This window comes from Salmo trutta, chromosome 34, assembly GCF_901001165.1.
Source record: "Salmo trutta chromosome 34, fSalTru1.1, whole genome shotgun sequence".
Classification (NCBI taxonomy): domain Eukaryota; kingdom Metazoa; phylum Chordata; class Actinopteri; order Salmoniformes; family Salmonidae; genus Salmo; species Salmo trutta.
Window position 1 is genome coordinate 10,685,982 of NC_042990.1, and position 21,234 is coordinate 10,707,215.

General features: G+C 44.8%; 1 protein-coding gene across 7 annotated transcripts in view; it reads right to left on the reverse strand.

Annotated features, from left to right (window-relative positions):
- LOC115173552 (collagen alpha-2(XI) chain) overlaps window positions 1-17,338 on the reverse strand; it is a 48,482-nt gene extending 31,144 nt beyond the window's left edge. For 6 of the 7 annotated variants that reach the window (XM_029731748.1, XM_029731747.1, XM_029731746.1 and 3 more), the window contains exons 1-5: window positions 16,325-17,338; window positions 5,825-5,986; window positions 4,680-4,890; window positions 3,990-4,152; window positions 2,716-2,838 (exon numbers count right to left, since the gene is read on the reverse strand). In XM_029731748.1, coding sequence (XP_029587608.1) covers window positions 2,716-2,838; window positions 3,990-4,152; window positions 4,680-4,890; window positions 5,825-5,986; window positions 16,325-16,442 — 777 coding nt within the window. In that variant the 5' untranslated portion in view covers window positions 16,443-17,338. Of the gene's footprint in view, window positions 1-1,494; window positions 1,583-2,715; window positions 2,839-3,989; window positions 4,153-4,679; window positions 4,891-5,824; window positions 5,987-16,324 lie in introns of all 7 variants that reach the window. The other variant, XM_029731750.1, reaches the window with a different exon arrangement.
- Between the last annotated feature and the right edge of the window lie 3,896 nt (window positions 17,339-21,234).

The following is a 21,234-nucleotide window of genomic DNA, read 5'->3' on the forward strand; positions in this document are numbered from 1 at the left end:
GAGAGAGGGGCAGTGGGCCCAGAGAATAACGGAGAGAGGGGCAGTGGGGCCAGAGAATAAGGGAGAGAGGGGCAGTGTGGCCAGAGAATAAGGGAAAGAGGGGCAGTGTGGCCAGAGAATAAGGGAGAGAGGGGCAGTGGGGCCAGAGAATAAGGGAGAGAGGGGCAGTGTGGCCAGAGAATAAGGGAGAGAGGGGCAGTGGGGCCAGAGAATAAGGGAGAGAGGGGCAGTGTGGCCAGAGAATAAGGGAGAGAGGGGCAGTGGGGCCAGAGAATAAGGGAGAGAGGGGCAGTGTGGCCAGAGAATAAGGGAGAGAGGGGCAGTGTGGCCAGAGAATAAGGGAGAGAGGGGCAGTGGGGCCAGAGAATAAGGGAGAGAGGGGCAGTGTGGCCAGAGAATAAGGGAGAGAGGGGCAGTGGGGCCAGAGAATAAGGGAGAGAGGGGCAGTGTGGCCAGAGAATAAGGGAGAGAGGGGCAGTGGGGCCAGAGAATAAGGGAGAGAGGGGCAGTGTGGCCAGAGAATAAGGAAGAGAGGGGCAGTGTGGCCAGAGAATAAGGGAGAGAGGGGCCGTGTGGCCAGAGAATAAAGAAGAGAGGGGCAGTGTGGCCAGAGAATAAGGGAGAGAGGGGCAGTGTGGCCAGAGAATAAGGGAGAGAGGGGCAGTGTGGCCAGAGAATAAGGAAGAGAGGGGCAGTGTGGCCAGAGAATAAGGGAGAGAGGGGCAGTGTGGCCAGAGAATAAGGGAGAGAGGGGCAGTGTGGCCAGAGAATAAGGGAGAGAGGGGCAGTGGGGCCAGAGAATAAGGGAGAGAGGGGCAGTGTGGCCAGAAAATAAGGGAGAGAGGGGCAGTGTGGCCAGAGAATAAGGGAGAGAGGGGCAGTGTGGCCAGAGAATAAGGGAGAGAGGGGCAGTGGGGCCAGAGAATAAGGGAGAGAGGGGCAGTGTGGCCAGAGAATAAGGAAGAGAGGGGCAGTGTGGCCAGAGAATAAGGGAGAGAGGGGCCGTGTGGCCAGAGAATAAGGGCAGTGTGTGTGCTGTACCTGAACCCCCAGTGCCCCACGCTGTAAACATACCTACACATCCTCATATATACCACAATGACAACATGTAAATGACATTCCTGCAACATGAATAACACAATGTTAATTCAATGTGATAGATGAGGTGAAACGAGATGATGTAAGAGGATGAGTGGTCATGTGAATGACATCATGAGAAGGGCAGTATTACAGAGCAGAAATAGAGTGACAGGGAGAGAGGCATGGCGACCTAAACTTTCACAATGCTATAAGGGATTTCTTACAGTAAGAAATCCCTCTCATTGCAAAACATGTACAAAATGATGTACAAAAATGATGTCATTCTATTTTCGTGTACTGAGCCTGAAACGTATATTTGCCTTCATACCTCTTTCTCTGTGCCTCTACCTCTCCCTCCTTTCCTTGTATTTTGATTTTCTTTCTCCCTCTTTAAATGTTGAGTGGGGCCCCCTGGTTTGGGGGAGGGGGAGGTGGACGGGGGGGATGTTGTTTCCCCATAATAATAGAGATACTCATGGTCATCTTGCTCCTCATCAAAGTACTGAGAGAGATGGGGGTGTTGGCAAGAGGGTCATATAGGCAGAGGAATGGAGGCAGTGGAATGAAGGACAGGGGGGGGCGAAGGGAGAGAAAGGTAGAGGGGGTGGAGAGGAATGCATGAAAGGAGAGAGTGAGGGGGGAAATACGGTGGGGAAATACGGTGCATTGATTGGAAAAGTAAATAAAAGCAATGTTTTCCGATTCATTAGGACTCAATGTGTCGATTATGTCTGGAGCGCTAGTAATGGAGACACGTGGAGGGTCTAGATGAATGAGAAAACAAGCGCAATGAATAAAACCACACAGATCTCATTTCAGCAGCATTTCTAAAACTTCTGTGATTGGTGCATCCGAAGCGATACTTTCTCCATAGTCATGAAATGAGATGACGAAGAGTAGAGAAGCAGTCTGATTGTATCATCCTCTTTCCCCAACCTCTCTGTCTTCCATTTTGTTCTAAAAAAGCATTTTATTCAAGTTGAGTTCAAATCAACTCTGATTCAATTCTTGTGTGTCTTTGTTGCAATAAGTCTTGCATCAGGATTTCAACAAACCCAAACAAATTCAAAACTAAATTTGACACGACTTGACTTTTGCTCAGTTTCTCATCAGTTTGCCTGTATTACTGAAGGACAACAGCATGGTTTTTATTGTGTATGGTTTGTAGTGGTAAACAAAGGGCTCTCCTTTCATTTAATTCCCTCAGAACACACGTAGGTGAGGTGGAAAGTGGATAGATACAAATTCACAATGCGAGAGGACAGAACAGCACTTTGATGACTTCCGGGAGCTGTCGATGTCTGGGGATGACGAGGCCTCACTGCCTTTAGTGAGCAGAGGAGTTTGCCTGGACATGCCACCATATCAGTGAATATTGGGTTTAGGATGGCGGTATTGTACTGCAATATGCTATAATGTGTTCTGTTGCATTAACTTGTGTGGGACGAAGTTGTTTTATGCTGTGGTTGTGATGCTTGAAGTAGCTGGACTGCATAGATAGACTGTAGTGAAGAGAGCTGCACTGGTAGTGAGTGGTACTATATAAAACTGCTGTGACTTAGAGGTGTAATGGTGAATCCTAATTCCCTTCCAGGTCACTGTTCGGTGTATGTGGCGTTTTGCTGTGCTACTCACGTGTGTGTTGGGGTCCTGGGACTGGGTTTTGGGTAGAGGGGAGTCACAGTCCGGGCTGTAGTGTTCACAGAAGTCATAAGCAGCCTGAGGGTTGGATGCGATCAGCAGCTGTTGGATATCACCCTGTGTGGGAATTAGAGAACAAACAGAAAACCTCGTTGAAACGCAAAGGAACTGAACTGGAATCCGTTGCTGAGCTGAAAGCAGATCCGCTGCTTTCGAAGACATCAGGGGTTTATCAGGTGTTTGTTGGACAAACAAGAAGAAGATAAAGACGAATGAAGACTGTTACTCATCCTGTCAGCGTGAGCGGTTCAGCTTGGTAAGGACATAGCATGGTAGCCTGTTTAGTGAAGCAGATTGAACATGTCAATAAAAATGCTACCACTACAACAGACGTTAACGGTAACCGTGTCCCGGTAGCCTTCACATCCCAGCCCCCTTTCCTTCAAGACCGCAAACCTGTAACAACTTGATAGGTCAAAGTAGGAAGTAAGACCCATCTTCCGTTTTTCTCCCTAACAGTCCTCAGGAAGGAGAAGAGACGAGAAAAGGAAGCAATCTAATAATGTAAGGAAGCAAAAGGAAGCAATCTAATAATGTAAGGAAGCAAAAGGAAGCAATCTAATAATGTAAGGAAGCAAAAGGAAGCAATCTAACATGTATATCTCTATGGCATTAGTGTCATGTATACTGAGTGTACAAAACATTAGGAACATGTGCTCTTTCCATGACAGACAGACTAGGTGAATCCAGGTGAAATCTATGATCCCTTATTGATGTCACTTGTTAAATCCACTTCAATCAGTGTAGATGAAGGGGAGGAGACAGGTTAAATAAGGATTTTTAATTATTGAGACAATTGAGACATGGATTGTGTATGTGTGCCATTCAGAGGGTGAACGGGCAAGACAAAATATTTAAGTGCCTTTATACGGGTATGGTAGTAGGTGCCAGGCGCGCCGTTTTGTAGCAAGAACTGCAACGCTGCTGGGTTTTTCATACTCAACAGTTTACCATGTGTATCAAGAATGGTCCACCACCCAAAGGACATCCAGCCAACTTGACACCACTGTGGGAAGCATTGGAGTCAACATGGGCCAGCATCCCTGTGGAACGCTTTCGACACCTTGTAGAGTCCATGACCTGACGAATTGAGGCTGTTCTGAGGGCAACTCAAGGGGGTGCAACTCAATATTGCTCCTAATGTTTTTTACACTCAGTGTTTAGCTCTATGGCACTGGTGACTAGTGCCTGAATGTGTGACCTCTGACCTGGAAGACCTCCTCGTCCAGCAGGCGTGCTCCGAACACGGTGATGCCCTTGGTGTCCACCACGGGGCTTTTGCTGCGGGGCAGGGCCCTGGTCATGCGCTTCTTACAATCCAGGAGCAGAGTGACGTTCTTCTTCGACACGGAGATAGCGATGCGGTGCCACCTACAGGCAGGGAGGAGGTAAAGCACAACTGTGTAATGTGTTGGAGGGGACTTATGGGACTTCCCACGATTGAAACCTGTTCTGTGCCAGGGGTTTTCAAACCTCTCCTCTGGGACCCCTGGCCGATCCACACATTTAAACTATACCAGAGCTAACATACCAAAGTTCAACTTGTCAACTAATTAACAAGCCAATGATAAGTTGAATCAGTGACTGAGTTCAGGGCTACAACAAAACTGTGGAATGTCTGGGAGTCCGTGAGGAGAGGTTTGAAAACCACTATTCTGGGACACTGAGGCAAAATGAGTCAAATCTCAGAACAAGCCTACAAAATCTGACTTTTGAAGATGTTCAGATGATGTAATGTGTATGAAACAAAAACAACCATGCATGGAAACACTGAAAACTCCAGTACACATGGAAACACTGACACACCCCACACACACACACTGACACACCCCACACACAGACACAGACACACCCCACACACACACAAACACAGAACCGCAGGACGCGTTGTTACTGACTTGCCGTCGGCCAGGTTGACGCCGCTGAAGAGGGGGTAGTCCTCGGGCGCGGGCTTGCCGGTCTGGTCCTCGTACAGGAAGACAGGGGAGCGTCCCAGCTCCACACCCAGCTGCTGGACACCCTGCTCACTGTAGATGGACAACAGGAAGGCCTGGAGGCCCGCATGGGCCTTGACCAGAGCCATGATGGAGAAGTTCTCCGGGAAACGACCTGGAGGAGATGGGGGGAGGGGGAGGCATGAAGAGAAGAAAAGAGGAGAAATAAAGAAGAAAGGGGAGAAAGGGAGGCATTGGGAGAAGAAGGATATTAGATACAGCGGATGGGCAGACGGTTAATGAGATGTGATGAAATTCAAATGAAAATTAGAGTTAGGGCTGTCTAAGAGTAGACAGTTGCATGTTTCATTTGAATTTAAAAGCGAAGGTTTGAAGTCTGAACAGACGGGTGGGTGTAGAAAAATCGAGAACCCAGACAAACAAAAAATGAGCTTAAATGAGCGTTTTGACTTTTCAGGATATCTTTCAACCACTGAAGTGCTACTTTACAATCCTAACGCGCTTCAGGGTCTCAGACGGTAGTTAGTTGGTTCTTAATGTGTTCAGGCTCTTCCAAAGGCATTTACATTTCACATGCTCTTGCACGAAATAATTATATGCCTACGCAAAAGCAATCTAGCACTAAAGCTGCAAAGTTATGGTCCAACTAACCTCCTTAAGGTAATTGTAAGACGAAAATAAACCCTAAAACCGAACAACAATGATAAGAAACACACACAAAAAGAAAGAGACACAAATAGCAATCGTGACACTTTACAAAAAATAAATTCACAGAATGCACGAGGCAGGAATTGTACGCCCCAGTCTGTTTCCATTGTTTGAGCAATCCATCCTATTTACAGGTTATGTCGACCACATCTTTCCAAGTCAACCTGAGGGATGAGGTATGTTGTAGCTTTAGTTCATTTGAGGCCTGGGCCGTGTTCATTAGCGCACGCATCGGAAGACGTTTTAAATGTTTTGCAACGGAAAACGGGAATGAACGTTTCTTATTGGGAAAGTACAGGCAGACCATCACTGTTTCAGTTTGTTTTCATCCGTTTGGTGCCTAATGTACACGACCCAGTTTGACATGGATGTAGAGGTACCTGAGAAGAGTTGATTGGTGGGGGCAGAGATCTGGGCCTTCTTGGAGATGCGGTAGGCGTGGTCAGCGGTGCCGGCACGGCGGGAGGTGCAGAAGCCTGGAACCTTCCGCACCCCCTCGGGGAGAGAGGGCAGCTGCAGCATCCGTAACACATCCACTGGATCTGAGGAGAGACGGCGAGAGAGAGAGGTTTAATCAACTGAAAAACTGCATGGAGTTATGGTCGTGAGCCTTGGCTACATCTTCATGGATGGACTCCATCATAGAGTAGTTTTGACATTGAAACCAATAGATAAGAACCATGTTACATATCACAATAGTTTCTGTATAGACCTTGGTCTGAGACCCATCACCATGGACAATAACCCTTCCAGTTAGATTTGTAGATTCAATATTAGGCCTGTCTCCTAAAGTTACACTCAAAGTATCATAGACATAATTATTGCTGATAAACTTTTATGGTAATAGAAAGTCCCCATGCCAAGTCCACCATCTTTTACACTCCATCTAACCCCAGGAACAGCCTCCTCTGTTCGACCAGTGTCTGTCAAGCAAACACAACAAGCACCATACATGTGATAGCGCTGAGTCACGGAGGTCTGTGCAAATAGAATACACCGACCGCTGACATCACCGCCAATCTCACATCCTGCCTCCAGACCAGGTATGACTGTCTGTCAATCTGAAGGCCAAAGAAACACACGCCTGTTGAGGCGAGGTGCTGGCTAGCGGAGTGGAACACTTGAAAATGAAAGGCAGAGCCGCACACTCTAGGAGCTCAAGATGCAATAATTGAATAACCGACGTTTCGACAGGCATGCTGTCTTCATCTGGGTATAAGACTGTCCCTCATCCGTTGCTTAGCTGAACCAATGGGATGACTCCTCAGGGCAGGTTTCCCAGGCCCAGATTAAACCTACTTCAGGGCAAAAAAATAAAAAAGCACTTTCAAATGAGGATTCTCAATTGAGAGTGCATTTTAGCTAAGATCTGGGTCCAGGAAACTGGTCTGTTCTGCCCAAGTAAGACTTGGGTTGGATAAGATGTGGAATGCTATAGCTTTACTCAATCAAACCAGGAAACAGAGTTTCTGCGATAAGTCAAACAACTTCTTGAGATGCAAGAAGGCATGCTTGAATTCATGTACTCAACAAAGCAAGTATTACTTCAAACGTGCTCTATTACCGAGCAGGATGAATAATTTTGACTCCACCCAGTTACCAATTTAGCCGGGAATGGGGCCCTTGGTTAGTTCAGGAATGTGACAAAGTTCCTGGACAGAGAGCCGTGTACAGCCTAAGGAAGTCAGGTACTTCCATCTTTCTTTACTATGTTTCAGTGGAGGGACTTTTCTCAAAGTTGTATTATTTTTCAGAGTTGGTCTTGGCTGCCCTGTCTGTGTTCGAGATGCTAGGTGGATTTTTCTATGCTGTTAGTGGGGTGGCAAAGTTGAATTTATCGTGCACCCTGCAGTGACACTAGTCCTAATATCCTTATGATGCCAGTCAAGCGTTTTAAAGGCAGGAATTATGGGAATGACTGAATTACCGCAGACCTTTAATATGAATTCAAATGGCATCTTTGCTTTAATGTCGCCATTACAATGAAAAAACAGTAAGCCACATTTATTCGTTATTCCCAGCCACTTTAATAAACAGCACTTTTGACATGAAAGAGAAAAGCAATCATAGGAATGAATCTTTTGATTAACTGAAAACTCACAGTCATATGTAACGATATGGTACGATTATTCCCATAGGAAAGTCTGTACTCTGTACTGAGGTGTAAATACCACTGAATTAGAACATACGGTATTAAATCATTTTTAGCACAATGATCCAATCCAGGCTCATTGTGTTTAGGTGACACCCAGAGTTAACAACCAGTTTGAAGGCCTCAGGAGACTATATTTATGGAGAACTCTCAAATGGTGCGTTAATATTGACTCAGAGAGTCGTGACCACAGTCTATTACCAGCACACTAACTCTGAGAGACAGAGAGAGGGAAGAGGACGGGTCAAGGGTCTATGAGAGAGGGAATTCTTTGTAAACAGAGAGAGAGAGAGAGGGACATTGTAATGCCCCATTAGCTCTCCAAAACAGTAACTGGGAGAACGAGACAGGGGGGAGAGAGGGAGAGGAAGTGAGAGAAGGGGGTAGAAACAGGGAGAGAGAGAGCGAGAAAGAGAGGGGGATTGAGAGAGAAAGGGGGAAGAAAGAAGAGAGAGAAGGACAGAGAGAGACAGAGAGAGAGAGAGAGAGACATAGAGAGAGAAACAGAGAGAGAGAGAGAGAGAGAGGACGTGAGGGACGAGAGCGAAAGAAAGGAAGAGAGAGGGAGAAGGAGAGAAACTGCAGACAGCACAGCCCTGTGATGCTGGATACAGTATCAGTTTCCACCGCAGGATCACACACACAATGAGCACCTCTGTTTCGGCCCGCTCACAGCTGCCCTGCTCAATGAGCCCTTCCTGCCAGGAGGTCTTGGGAGAGGAGGACGAACGAATATAACGACAAACACACACCCACATAAAAAGAAACATACACGCGGGACAAATATGGAACCAGCCGGGGTTAGACAAGCCACCTCTCTCTCTTTACCCACTTTCTTTCTCCTCTCTCCCTCTCCTTTAAGTCACACATTTGGTCACAGAGTTGAGACCACCCTGTACACAGTGTCTTTAAAGGGGAGTACCTTGTGTGTGAAAGGAGTAAAACGCCCTGTACTGTAAATGATAATCATTCTATTATCCCTCACGTTGCTTTATTCACAGCAACCCAGTAGTGAGCTACAGTAATGACGAAATCACATTAACCAATCACATAGAAATTGAACTAGGCTATGTATTTATGTATTTCATCTATGTATTTCATGCAAATAGCCTACATACAGTAAGTTGTATGTTCCATCCATTATCCACCAGGATGTTAGACATTGTTCTTGGAGCCTTTTATATGTAAGCCTTATTAAGCCCAATCAAAACAATCCTAAATGTAAGACCATTGGAACATGTAGTGTAACGTAACGTAAACAAACAGGAGAGGCACAGCTGCTTTAATGTAATTCACTTTATTGACCACTAGATGGGGCCAGGTCAGACACAGAACTCTCCCGACAGCTGTCAGAACAGGAGCCTGTTCAGGAGGGTCCAACGTTACCGAACGCTCAGATAGAAAAGTACTGAGTAGAGCAGATGTGATTGTCTGTCTGGTAGAATGAGGTCTCCTGTTAGCTCTATCCATTACATTTCTATCTGCACTTCCCTGGTTTATTTCACCCACAAGTCTTTCCAAATGTATAATTACCATTAATATACAAACGATATATTGGGGCCGAAAAGCAATCTATGCTTTGATAGGATGGCATAAAACTCTGATGGGTAAAGCCTACTGTTTCATTGCATTCATGACAGAATGCATACTGTACATACACCACACACACTGAGTCACACACACAGACACACACACACACACACACCAGTAAAACCAATCAATGCCATCCATATCTGATCACAGTTTGAACACTGATTCCATACATCCAGGCCAATACATATTTGACCATAAAACAGCTGACTGACCCAAAATCAACCCAGTGAAACAAACAACCCTGTTGTCCAAACACAGAGACTGTGGACAGACACTGTTGGAGGAGACTAGGTGACTTGACACACACACACACACACACACTAAACAGAGTGCTGTGAGACCACCGCAGACCAGAGCCGTCGCGCTCCAGATGACCCTATAGACTGGTGCACTGGTGCCCATTAAAACCGCAGAGCTTTTGTAACACTGTCCAACGTTAAACAAGGAGAATGAGAACAGTGCTGAGGAGCGTTCTTCACTGCACCCCGTGGGTAACCTCGCGTTTCCCGCCTCCACCCTCGCACCTTTCACTCTTTCTTCAGGGGCATCCTTGTACAGCGGCGCCAAATGCCAGACAGACACACCACCTGACACCTTGACCCCTTCACCTCTCACCTCTCACCTTCACACAAAGCTGACATTGTTAGAGAGAGACAGAGAGAAAAACAGAGAGAGGGACAACAGGAAAGTGTTGCAGACAGGACGGAATGAGAAGGAGACTAAAACAGGAAGTGAGAAGAGCTAAAACATAGAGGAGATGGAAGATGATTGGAGAACACGCAACACTTAAAAAAAGGCATGAATCCAGACCAAAACCAAGTTTGTCCTCATTTTCCTCTCTCTCTCTCTCTCTCTCTCTCTCTCTCTCTCTCTCTCTCTCTCTCTCTCTCTCTCTCTCTCTCTCTGCAATAGTAAGGCATGTGTTCAGCTCAGACTGGAGGCCTATAATTTACATCATCATTCTCTATAGTTACAATGTATTTATAATCCTCCATGTATACAGACAGAAAATCCATTATAACCACCCACACTATAAAAAGGAGTTATCGAGGCATATGATATATATATTTATATACAATTAGGACTTAATATGAAAGAATGCACAACTTCAAAGTGAGGTAAAATGTTTGGAAGGGTTGCCTGGGGTAAATACAAGAGACTATTGAAGACTGACGAGCTCAACCTCAAGCTGAGAAACTTCGAACGACTTCTAACCATCAAACCATTCCACAAAACCGCTGATGAAACCTTGCCATATCATACAACGTAAGAATGCACTTGTCGTTTGACATGTACATACAGAGCTCAGTAAAAACGACGTTTTCAAAACGCCTCGCTAACACGCCTCAATGTCCAGTCCTAACATGGTTGTGAACATCTCCGAACGTGTTTTGATTGACAGAGGCATCCCAAGACACCAGATCACATGATCACACAATCTATCGTAGCCCCTGACCACAGCTCAGGCCTGACCTCGTAACGGTTGCATTTTCTGTTGTTGTCCGAGACCTGCAGCCTCAAAAACATTAGGCAGAGTAGAAGATCACAATGGTTAAATGTGCACAGGTCAATGCTGTAGAAAACCCACAGGAGAGCACTCATTCTCCTATGCAAGGGATCGTACCCTCAAGCAATGATAAGTGAATGGTAGGATAAGACAAGCAGGACAGTATGGTGGACAGCGGTGAATCCCAGTTCATTCTTTACATTATAAAGTCAATGAGGAGGTGGAAGAGCTACAGCCTGGTTAAACCAGACTGAGTCCTACGTTCACTGATGTTTTACTTAGAGTGTAGTGTTTAGTCTGGTTTAACCAGGCTAGGAAGATTTAAACCTAACCATTGCCCTATGCTACAAAAGTAAGCCTATCCCCGATTGGCAGTTCTACTGCAGAGTGCCAACGTGGACCATGAGGCATGTGGTTCAGTTCAGTCAGTGACTCAGTTGGGCCGCGGATAGGACTAGCCATAAGGGAGGATACGTGGACCACAAGGTCTCGATAGGACCACTAGGCCATAATGTGAGAGGCCTTGGTGCCCTACTAAAACGTACAGCCCAAACAGCCAGCGGCAAATAAAGAATCTTAACTGAGGCATAGCTGGAAGGCTAAGGTACTGCACGTCTTCTTGGCAGTTAGGCCTAGTATCCAACAGAAGCACAAGCAAGAATCCAACTCAGGGGGTAACAAGTTAGTGCCCTTCCATGATAAACACATGGCTTAAATAGTCCCACATCGTAACCTGGTGCTCCACAACTCTGTTTTACATGTAGGCCTAAACGTCTGCCTTATACAGATATACAACAAACTGTGTTGGCACTTTTTAATGCAGCATAGCTGCCATGCAGCTTTTACAGCCCTCTTGCACAACCAAGGAGTCTGAATGGAAAACAGTGAAATCAAACCAGACCGAGGCCTAAGCAAAGTATTCCCGAAGAGCTTCCAGCCTATTCGCCCCTGAGCCTAGGAATGGTGGCTAAGTCAGGCTCGTTAAATAGTGCTGTGGAACGATGCAGATTACAGAACAATAAGGTGTCATCGCCGTTGTTTATGGAGGCACTTGGCGACGGTCCATCCGAGTCTGGGAATATCCTTCAGAAAATCACCGAACATTCTGAAATCTTTATAGGTGAGCACTACCTTGAATTGGAACATCATTTGAGGTGGGGAGATGATGGCAGGTGATGGTTTTTCATCTCTAAATGGCCCACTGTGTTATATGAAGGGGGGCAGGGGTTGCATAGACCATACAAGCAGCCAAAGAGCCGTCCGACTCTCTTGCGCCGGGGGCTCTGCGACCATACAACGTTGAAATCATTGGTCTCTAAAACACTTACCGTGCTCATAAAACAAAGAGAATTCCAGATGACTAGGACCATAAATGATAACTTCAGTTCAGTTCCTGAGTAAGACTGCAATAACGGAATGCTATTTATATGCTATTTATAGTCTTACATCTCATGCATGTCCACTCATGGACAGCTGATGCCTTCAAATGTATAAAATATTGTCTGTCTGAAATAATGGATACAAATCTACAAGCAAAAGCACCCATCTAAGTTTCCGGACACGCCTACACACACTTCCTACAACCAGGAAAATGACAGTGACTGGTTTACCAGGAATAGGAGGTCTAGACTGACAGTGTATGATTATGCTTTGGCATGTCAATTTTCAGAAAACCGCTTGAAGATGCTTAACTATCTCTCTCGCAAAACCCAAATCACCCCCTCAAAAGCAGAGCGCTGAAAGAGCCTCTAGTCTGACGGGGCTCTAGTCTGACGGGGCTCTAGTCTGACGGGCTTCTGCGGTTAGTCTGAAACGTGACTATGACATTTATGGTTGGCAGCGACATGAACTGGTTAGGTCCTTTTTAACACTGCAAGATTTCAGATTTACAGCTTTACATGGTTGATACGCAGTTAGGGCCTTCGGTGGTGCATGTTTGACATCTACGGTACGACCGCAGTCTGGGCCAAGCCCTGAGTCCAAGCCCTGCAGAGTGGGATGTGGGCAACCGGGGGTGTCGGTTCATGACCCATCGTGGATGCTTGGATGCCCCTTTGGTTTTCCTTTGTCTTAATGGTTCTTGACCCACCATACACCACTCCTCAGCTCTCATGATAAGTGGATGGAGGAGACGGACACCTCTCATGATAAGTGAATGGAGGAGACGGACACCTCTCATGATAAGTGAATGGAGGAGACGGACACCTCTCATGATAAGTGAATGGAGGAGACGGACACCTCTCATGATAAGTGAATGGAGGAGACGGACACCTCTCATGATAAGTGAATGGAGGAGAGGGACACCTCTCATGGTACACTAACACTAGGCCCTTGTGACTGAACAGTATCTGCTATCTAGTGTGCTGGTCTGATGAGCTCTCCATCACTGTTGCTAACTGTTGGAGGCAGCTAAAGTGGCTATGGTACTGCTCAACTTTAGAGACAACATGCAACTGGACAAAAGCAGCATGCATGCCAAGGCAAAGGAGAGAAAGAGGGGAAGAGAGTGAGTGAGTGAGTGAGTGAGTGAGTGAGTGAGTGAGTGAGTGAGTGAGTGAGTGAGTGAGTGAGTGAGTGAGTGAGTGAGTGAGGTGGCGGGAGGGAGTGAGAGAGAGAGGTGGAGGGAGCGAGAGAGAGGACAATAAATAAGGGAATAATCCATCCCACGGGACATGTGAAAAAAGACAAGACAAGGGAAAATCACGGGGACATCAGTTCAGGCATCCAGTTCACATAGATACATACTCACACTTACATACACCCAAAAGCATGCCTGTGGCATAGGCCGAGGACAAATAGCCAGGGCCCTACTGCTCGGCCACACAGTGGCTCTATTCACTACCTCTGTGACTGCTAGGGGGAGAACAAGTAAGAGAGCACAGGGGAAAGAGGGTGTAAGTGAGGGAGGGTGTTTTGGTTATAATAAGTGAGACGCTTCTTTGAAATGAGGTTAAGGAATATCCATGTTAAGAAAATATTGCCGACCTATTTTGTTCATTTACAAAACCCTGCTTTCATTCCTTCGACCCTCTGTGTGTGTCATGCTATAATATGCACACTCTCTTTTTCCCAGCGGGATGAGAACAAACCGTAGGGGCAGACATTCTGAGGGAGCCACAGCACAGTCCGTCTCTAATTCGAGCTTTCATTGCCTGGGTGGGGACCTGTTTAGTCTTTAGTGTGTAGCCCATATCCACATGCCATCTGTGGACGTCATAAACCAAGGAGCTATCACGCTGTAGCATGGGCAGTAGCAGGGGTTTGAAGGAACGTTTAGATACTGTCTTGTCGTACTGATGTGCGCAAGTTCACACCCGCGCAATAACGCACGAGTGCGCCCAACTACGGAAATAAGCTAATATTTTATGGATTCATATACTGCTCGTTAAGTATGAACTATAATATAGAGAAATCACTTCTGAACTTAAAAATGATCTGATGCATTTTTGCAAGCGCAAAAACGTTCATAACGTCAGAAAAACAGTCCAAGGTGTCAGACACAGAGGCGCACATTCATTTTAAAGGGGCACTTCCACACCCGAAATGGAACAATCCATAGGTTTATACACAAACATAACTGCTAAAGCGAACATACACTCGGAGACACGTATACGTTCACTCTCCATACCCCCCTCTCTCTCTCTTCGACTCGCTCTCGCAGAAGCGCACACCCCGTATAATAACCTATTCATAAAAAGCAAAAATGTTCAGACTTCCTCGTCCAAAACACATACAGGAGTCAGACGACGGGGAAATGCAATCGGCTCTGCAATCTGAAATAGGAACTCGAGCCAAAGAACACAGAAGAGCGTACAAATGTTTTATAAACCCCCATCCGTACACACTAGCATCTATTCCCACCTAAAACGCCTAGGACATTAAAGCATAATTAACCAAAACCGCAGAATAAAGTCGCATTCATCGCACCCGAAGAGAACAACAAAGTATTTTGGAAGTATAGCCTATATTAATATATTACATTGCCAATATCTTGCAAGAGGTTTCCCATGCAGGCACTACAAGCAGTGCTCTTTTTTACGTTAGCCTCATACATTTGGGATAAAGCTCAATATGCAATTGCTATATAAAACTGCAGGATATTATTGTTATGTTATAATACAATTATATGAGTGCGGTATTAATAAGGTGTAATATTAAATGGTTCAATTGTAGGCCTATTCATATTGGCTAAGTCTGTCATTAGTTACCAATGTTCAACTAAATAAATAAATAATAATAAAAAAAGTTTAATCCTATAGAAGTCATATTTAACTAAGAGCATAGCTTGTAGAGTTGAGGGAATGAATGGTACCACTGTGTTAAAAATAACGTGAAAGATCCAAATGCGCATGTTATAATCTAGTGGTCAGTCACGGAATTACCATCCTGCCTTGAAGACATTCTTTGACGCCAAATTCTTCGAAAAACAATTATGCATTGACGCTGTTGAAACTTAAAATAAAACGTTATCCATATATAAATTAAAAATCTTAGAATCATAATGACAATTGATTATAAAAGCGTGATTGTTAATTGTCTAATTCAAATTATTGACCGGCTATTATCAATTAGGCTATTATTAAGCACAAACTTCTGTTCGCTTTAAACTGTTCCTTGTTAAAAATCATCATATAAATCAATAATATGATTCAATCATGATACAGTAACTTCATAAAAACAATGGTAACTATTTTTTTGACACGGCAAATAAACAATAGAGGCGACCAATGTTAAACAATGACAGTTAAAGGCTTTCACAAGTAGGCCTAAAGACAGGATGGAACACAAAAAAACCTGTCTCTATTGTCACAGTACTAACATCCATTCCTAGTCACGAAACAAGAGGGTGATGAGAGGTGACGGTGATGGGCAGGGGCGGGTGCACGGGGTGAACTGGTAAACATCTAATCAAGTCCCCATAAAATGTCCACAGTCATAACTCTGACATTGCCACTGTATAGCCACGTACGCACAGGCCTACATCCAGTAGCAAGAAATATACAGGTAAAGAGAACGATAAATCAGACGTGAACTCTCTCGGTAAAGTATCTCTGTATAACTCTGGCTGCTAAACGCACCGTCCTATCCTATGGCCCCGTCTGGAATGAACGCGCGTCCATGCGTAATGGCGCACGAGCTCCAAAACGTCACTTAATTCATCTAACAAGGCCATTTTCTTTTACAACTATTGTCAAATGTAGACGACAACATGACATTCACAACTTCCACAGAAATCGTCTAAATATGTGGAATGGTTGAGCCGTTGGGCTAACTGCAATGGCGAACTGACTGACACCTGTCAGGGCAGCGCCTTTCACCACGGCCTCTTGAGGAAGGAGAGATACAAACCCATGAAAACGTCAAAATAGTATTTCAGTGGAACATTAAATGAATTAGAAACCCTGTTCCCTGTACTGTTTTGGAGTAATGTAGGCTAGCAGTAAAGCACCACGGGTCACCTATAAACCTAGGCTACAATCGTTGGAAATACTGTCAAGCAACATTACTTTTGGAAAGTGCTTGACAATTCTGAGATTTGGTACAATTTACATCGCATTTCAGACAAATATTTAGCTGCAGTCTCACTGGAACGCTCAGCGTAATTTTTCAAAAGAAAAGGCATCTTACCTGCTCGAGCCACGGGTAGTTGGCACAGCGCGACCACCAGAGTTACCAAGGCAAAAGAGGAAAGGTCCACGCGCCATGGTCTCCGCTTCTTCCGAAAAGGGCAATCTCGAATATCCATTGTTTTGTAGTTGTTTGAGGCTGGACTATAAATTCGGATATGTTAAAATTAGATATCCTCTCTCACAGAAAGTCAGTGGAAGAGAATTTCGACTGGACCTTCTGTGAGGCAAAAAAAAGACGTATTTTACCTCTTCTTAACGCTTATTTAATAAATTACCTATATCTACTTATGCTATGTACAACATTTAAATAGTAAAAGGGGTACGATAAATAAATATTTGATGTTATATTCCAAGTGCTAAAGCCCCATTGAGACAGCGGAGTGGATATGAGTGCCCACAGCGGAGAGAGCAGAGAGAGACCTGAATTCACTCCCTCTCCTTTCTCTCTCGTTCTCTCTCCCCCTTCCTACTTTCTCCCACGAAAAGTGAGAGAGCGCGTGTGTGCGTGCGGAGAGAGAGAGAGTGAGTGAATGACTGAGTGGCAGAAGGGAAGGAGGGAGGGAGAGATTGTGAGCAATTACGCGCGCGGCAGACGTGTGAGAAAAATGTAGAGTTGCGAGAGGAAGAGAGCATGCGATAAATGGAACGTTTATAATAAATATTCACCCCTTACTAGGCTATGTTTCTATTGCATGTGGGGTAATATTATTGCCTAAGGGAACCATGTATAATCCTGAATGTAAACCTGTCACTGTCTTCTTATTAGGGGCACCTTCTCTCTATTTCCTAATTTCCATCCTTGTCTTAGTATCCGTGGCACTGTGTTGCGCTCTTTCCAGGCATATGCTCGCTTTTTAAAATATGAGCGTCTGTCTGTCTGTCAAACGGAATTTTTTTTCTGTCCCTGTATATCCCAATAAAAGAGCTGGACCGTGTAAATCTGTATAGGAGATGCCGCAGCCAATCAGTTCGCCGTCCGAACTCGCAAACGAATGTAATCCACGCCCATATTAAAATGTCCTGGAGCGTTCCGGTGCTCCTTTAAGGTCTGATTGGTCAGTCCCACGTGGCGTCAGAAGCTACCCAGGTGCGACAGTGAGGACGTTTATTTTAGAGCAGGCACATTTCTCGTGATCATAACTGGAATGTATCAATTTTCATTCCCGTAGCTGTTTTATGACACGGGGGTTTACATGAGTGGGCTAGACTTGACAGGGTTAGGGTTCAGATGTTGTCAGTTCCTTTTTATTAAAAACAGAAACTGAATAGCAATCGATCCGCTGAATTGACCACTTGAAGTCTACAGGTAGGTATAATGTCTTAGTTATGAGGCATGAATGACCCCTTTGTAACGTCTTATAACAATCTCATAATGAGCAGGACTAAATAACAGAAGTTTGAGACATTGAAAAGGGTATGCATAAAAATACATAACATACTACAAATCTTGTTGTAAGACATTATAAAGGCTCATACATGATTATAAGAAGTTATACATCTGTCTGGATGATTTAAGTAAAGTGTTATCTAATATCATTATATACAGTGCCGTCAGAAAGTATTCAGACCCCTTGACTTTTTCCACATTTTGTTATGTTACAGCCTTGTTCTAAAATGGATAATAAAAATTAAAAAACTCAGCAATCTACACACAATACCCCATAATGACGAAGCGAAAACAGGTTTTTAGACATTTTTGCAAATGTCTAAAAAATAAAAAACAGAAATACCTTATTTACACAAGTATTCAGACCCTTTGCTATGAGACTCGAAATTGAACTCAGGTGCATCCTGTTTCCATTGACCATCCTTGAGATGTTTCTACAACTTGATTGGAGTCCACCTGTGGTAAATTTAATTGATTGGACATGATTTGGAAGGGCACACACCTGTCTATATAAGGTCCCACAGTTGACAGAGCAAAAACCAAGCCATGAGGTCGAATGAATTGTCCGTAGAGCTCAGAGACAGGATCGTGTCGAGGCACAGATCTGGGGAAGGGTACCAAAAACTGTCTGCAGTATCGAAGTTCCCCAAGAACACAATGACCTCTATCACTCTTAAATGGAAGAAGTTTGGAACCACCAAGACACTTCCTAGAGCTGGCCACCTGGCCAAACTGAGCAATCGGGGGAGAAGGGCCATGGTCAGGGAGGTGACCAAGAACTGAATGGTCACTCTGACAGAGCTCTAGAGATCCTCTGTGGAGATGGGAAAACCTTCCAGAAGGACAACCATCTCTGCAGCACTCCACCAAACAGGCCTTTGTGGTGGCCAGATGGAAGCCATTTCTCAGTAAAAGGCACAGGACAGTCCGCTTGGAGTTTGCCAAAAGGAACCTAAAGACTCTCAGACCATGAGAAACAAGATTCTCTGGTCTGATGAAACCAAGATTGAACTCTGACCTGAATGCCAAGAGTCACGTCTGGAGTAAACCTGGCACCATCCCTATGGTGAAGCATGTTGGTGGCAGCACCATGCTGTCGGGATGTTTTTCAGGAGACTAGTCAGGATCGAGGCAAAGATGAACGGCGCAAAGTACAGAGATCCTTAATGAAAACCTGCTCCATAGTGCTCACATACCTCAGACTGGGGAGAAGGTTCACCTTCCAACAGGACAACAACCCTAAGCACACAGCCAAGACAATGTAGGAGTGACTTCGGGACAAGCCTCTGAATGTCCTTGAGTGGCCCAGCCAGAGCCCGGACTTGAACCCGATCGAATGTCTCTGGAGAGACCTAAAAATAGCTGTGCAGCAACACTCCCCATCCAACCTGACAGAGTTTGTGAGGATCTGCTGAGAAGAATGTGATAAATTCCCCAAATACAGGTGTGCCAAGCTTGTAGTGTCATACCCAAGAAGACTCGAGGCTGTAATCGCTGCCAAAGGTGTTTCAACAAAGTACTGAGTAAAGGGTCTGAATACTTATGCAAATATGATATTTCAGTTTGAAATATTTTTAAATGAGCAAAAATGTTTTGTTTTTTTTTAAACCTGTTTTTGCTTTGTCATTATGGAGTATTGTGTGTAGATTGAGGAAAAAATAAAATGTAATTAATTTTAGAATAAGGCTGTAACGTAACAAAATGTGGAAAAAGTCAGTGTCTGAACACTTTCCAAAGGCAATGTATCTTTTAAAGTCATTTTCTGATTGCCTCTGATGTTAGTGTTCCCATATTTCTTCTTAGGCAGGGTAGTGAAAACTGAATCAGAAAATAGGGCTGCCAACAACAACATTTTCTGTCAATTTCCACACTCGTTTTCAGGAGTTGATCGTCAGATGAATTGACAGCTACAATGGGAAGTATTTTGTGCAAGTCATGGATGGGAATTATTAAGTACTCAAACTCAAGTCCATTATATCCTCTATTTCAAAGGTATCATACGAATAGCTGTACCTGTGTGGCTCTTTGCTTTGTGACTTGCTATACAGCGAAACAACCAGTGTTTAGTCCGTTTTTTTTCAAAAGCAGACTGAAGAGCCAGAAGGCCATCATTCAGTATAATCATCTTTTGATGTTCTTTCTTTGCCTCTTGCTCTTTCTCATTCCCTCTCATTTCTCCCTATATTTTTTACTGGGATTCTCTGAAGGCAAAAAAACTTTGTATTTTGTGGTATTTTGACCATCCCTCCCCTCAGTCTCAATCGCTTTTGTGTCTCGACTGCACATATAGATGCCCGTCTGCAGTTCAGAGGACTAAGTAAGGGATCATTTAGAAGTAGAAGGAACTAAGGTCCTTTTTTAGGGTCCCGCACCTTGGCACTGTCCAGGCTTTTGCATGAAAGGCCACTTAGGAAAATCATGCTTCCTTTCATAAGAAACTATAGGGATAAGTATACAAAAATATAATGAAAGGAATAATTAACCACCAATTATGAATCAGGGATTATATGGCAACAGCGCTCAGGCAATATTTATAGCTACCAGCAAGACTACTATTGGACAACCAAAAGAGACAACCAGAACTCATACACTACATGACCAAAAGTATGTGGACACCTGCTCGTCGAACATCTCATTCCAAAATCATGGGTAGTAATATGGAGTTGGTCCCCCCTTTGCTGCTATAAACAGCCTCCACTCTTCTGGGAAGGCTTTCCATAAGAGCATTAGTGAGGTCGAGCACTGATGTTGGCCGATTAGGCCTGGCTCGCTGTCGGCGTTCCAATTCATCCCAAAGGTGTTCGATGCTGTTGAGGTCAGGGCTCTGTGCAGACCAGTCAAATTTTTCCACACCGATCTCGACAAACCATTTCTGTCGTAATGGAACTTGCTTTGTGCACAGGGGCATTATCATGCTGAAACAGGAAAGGGCCTTCCCCAAACTGTTGCCACAAAGTTGGAAGCACAGAATTGTGTAGAATGTCATTGTATGCTGTAGCGTTAAGATTTCCCTTCACTGTAACAAAGGGGCCTAGCCCGAACCATGAAAAACAGCCCCAGATCAATATCCCTCCTCCACCAAACTTTACAGTTGGCACTATGCATTGGGACAGGTAGCGTTCTCCCGGCATCGACCAAACCCAATATCATCTGTCGGACTGCCAGATGGTGAAGCGTGATTCATCACTCCAGAGAACGTGTTTCCATTGCTCCGGAGTCCAATGGCGGCGAGCTTTACACCACTGCAGCAGATGCTTGGCATTGAGCATGGTGATCTTAGGCTTGTGTGTGGCTGCTCGACCATGGAAACCAACTTCATGAAGCTCTCGACGAACAGTTCTTGTGATGATGTTGCTTCCAGAGGCAGTTTGGAACTCGGTAGTGAGTGTTGCAATCGAGGACAGATGATTTTTATGCGCTACACGATTCAGCACTCGGCGGTCCCTTTTTGTGAGCTTGTGTGGCCTACCACTTCGCAGCTGAGCTGTTGTTGCTCCTAGATGTTTCCACTTCACAATAAC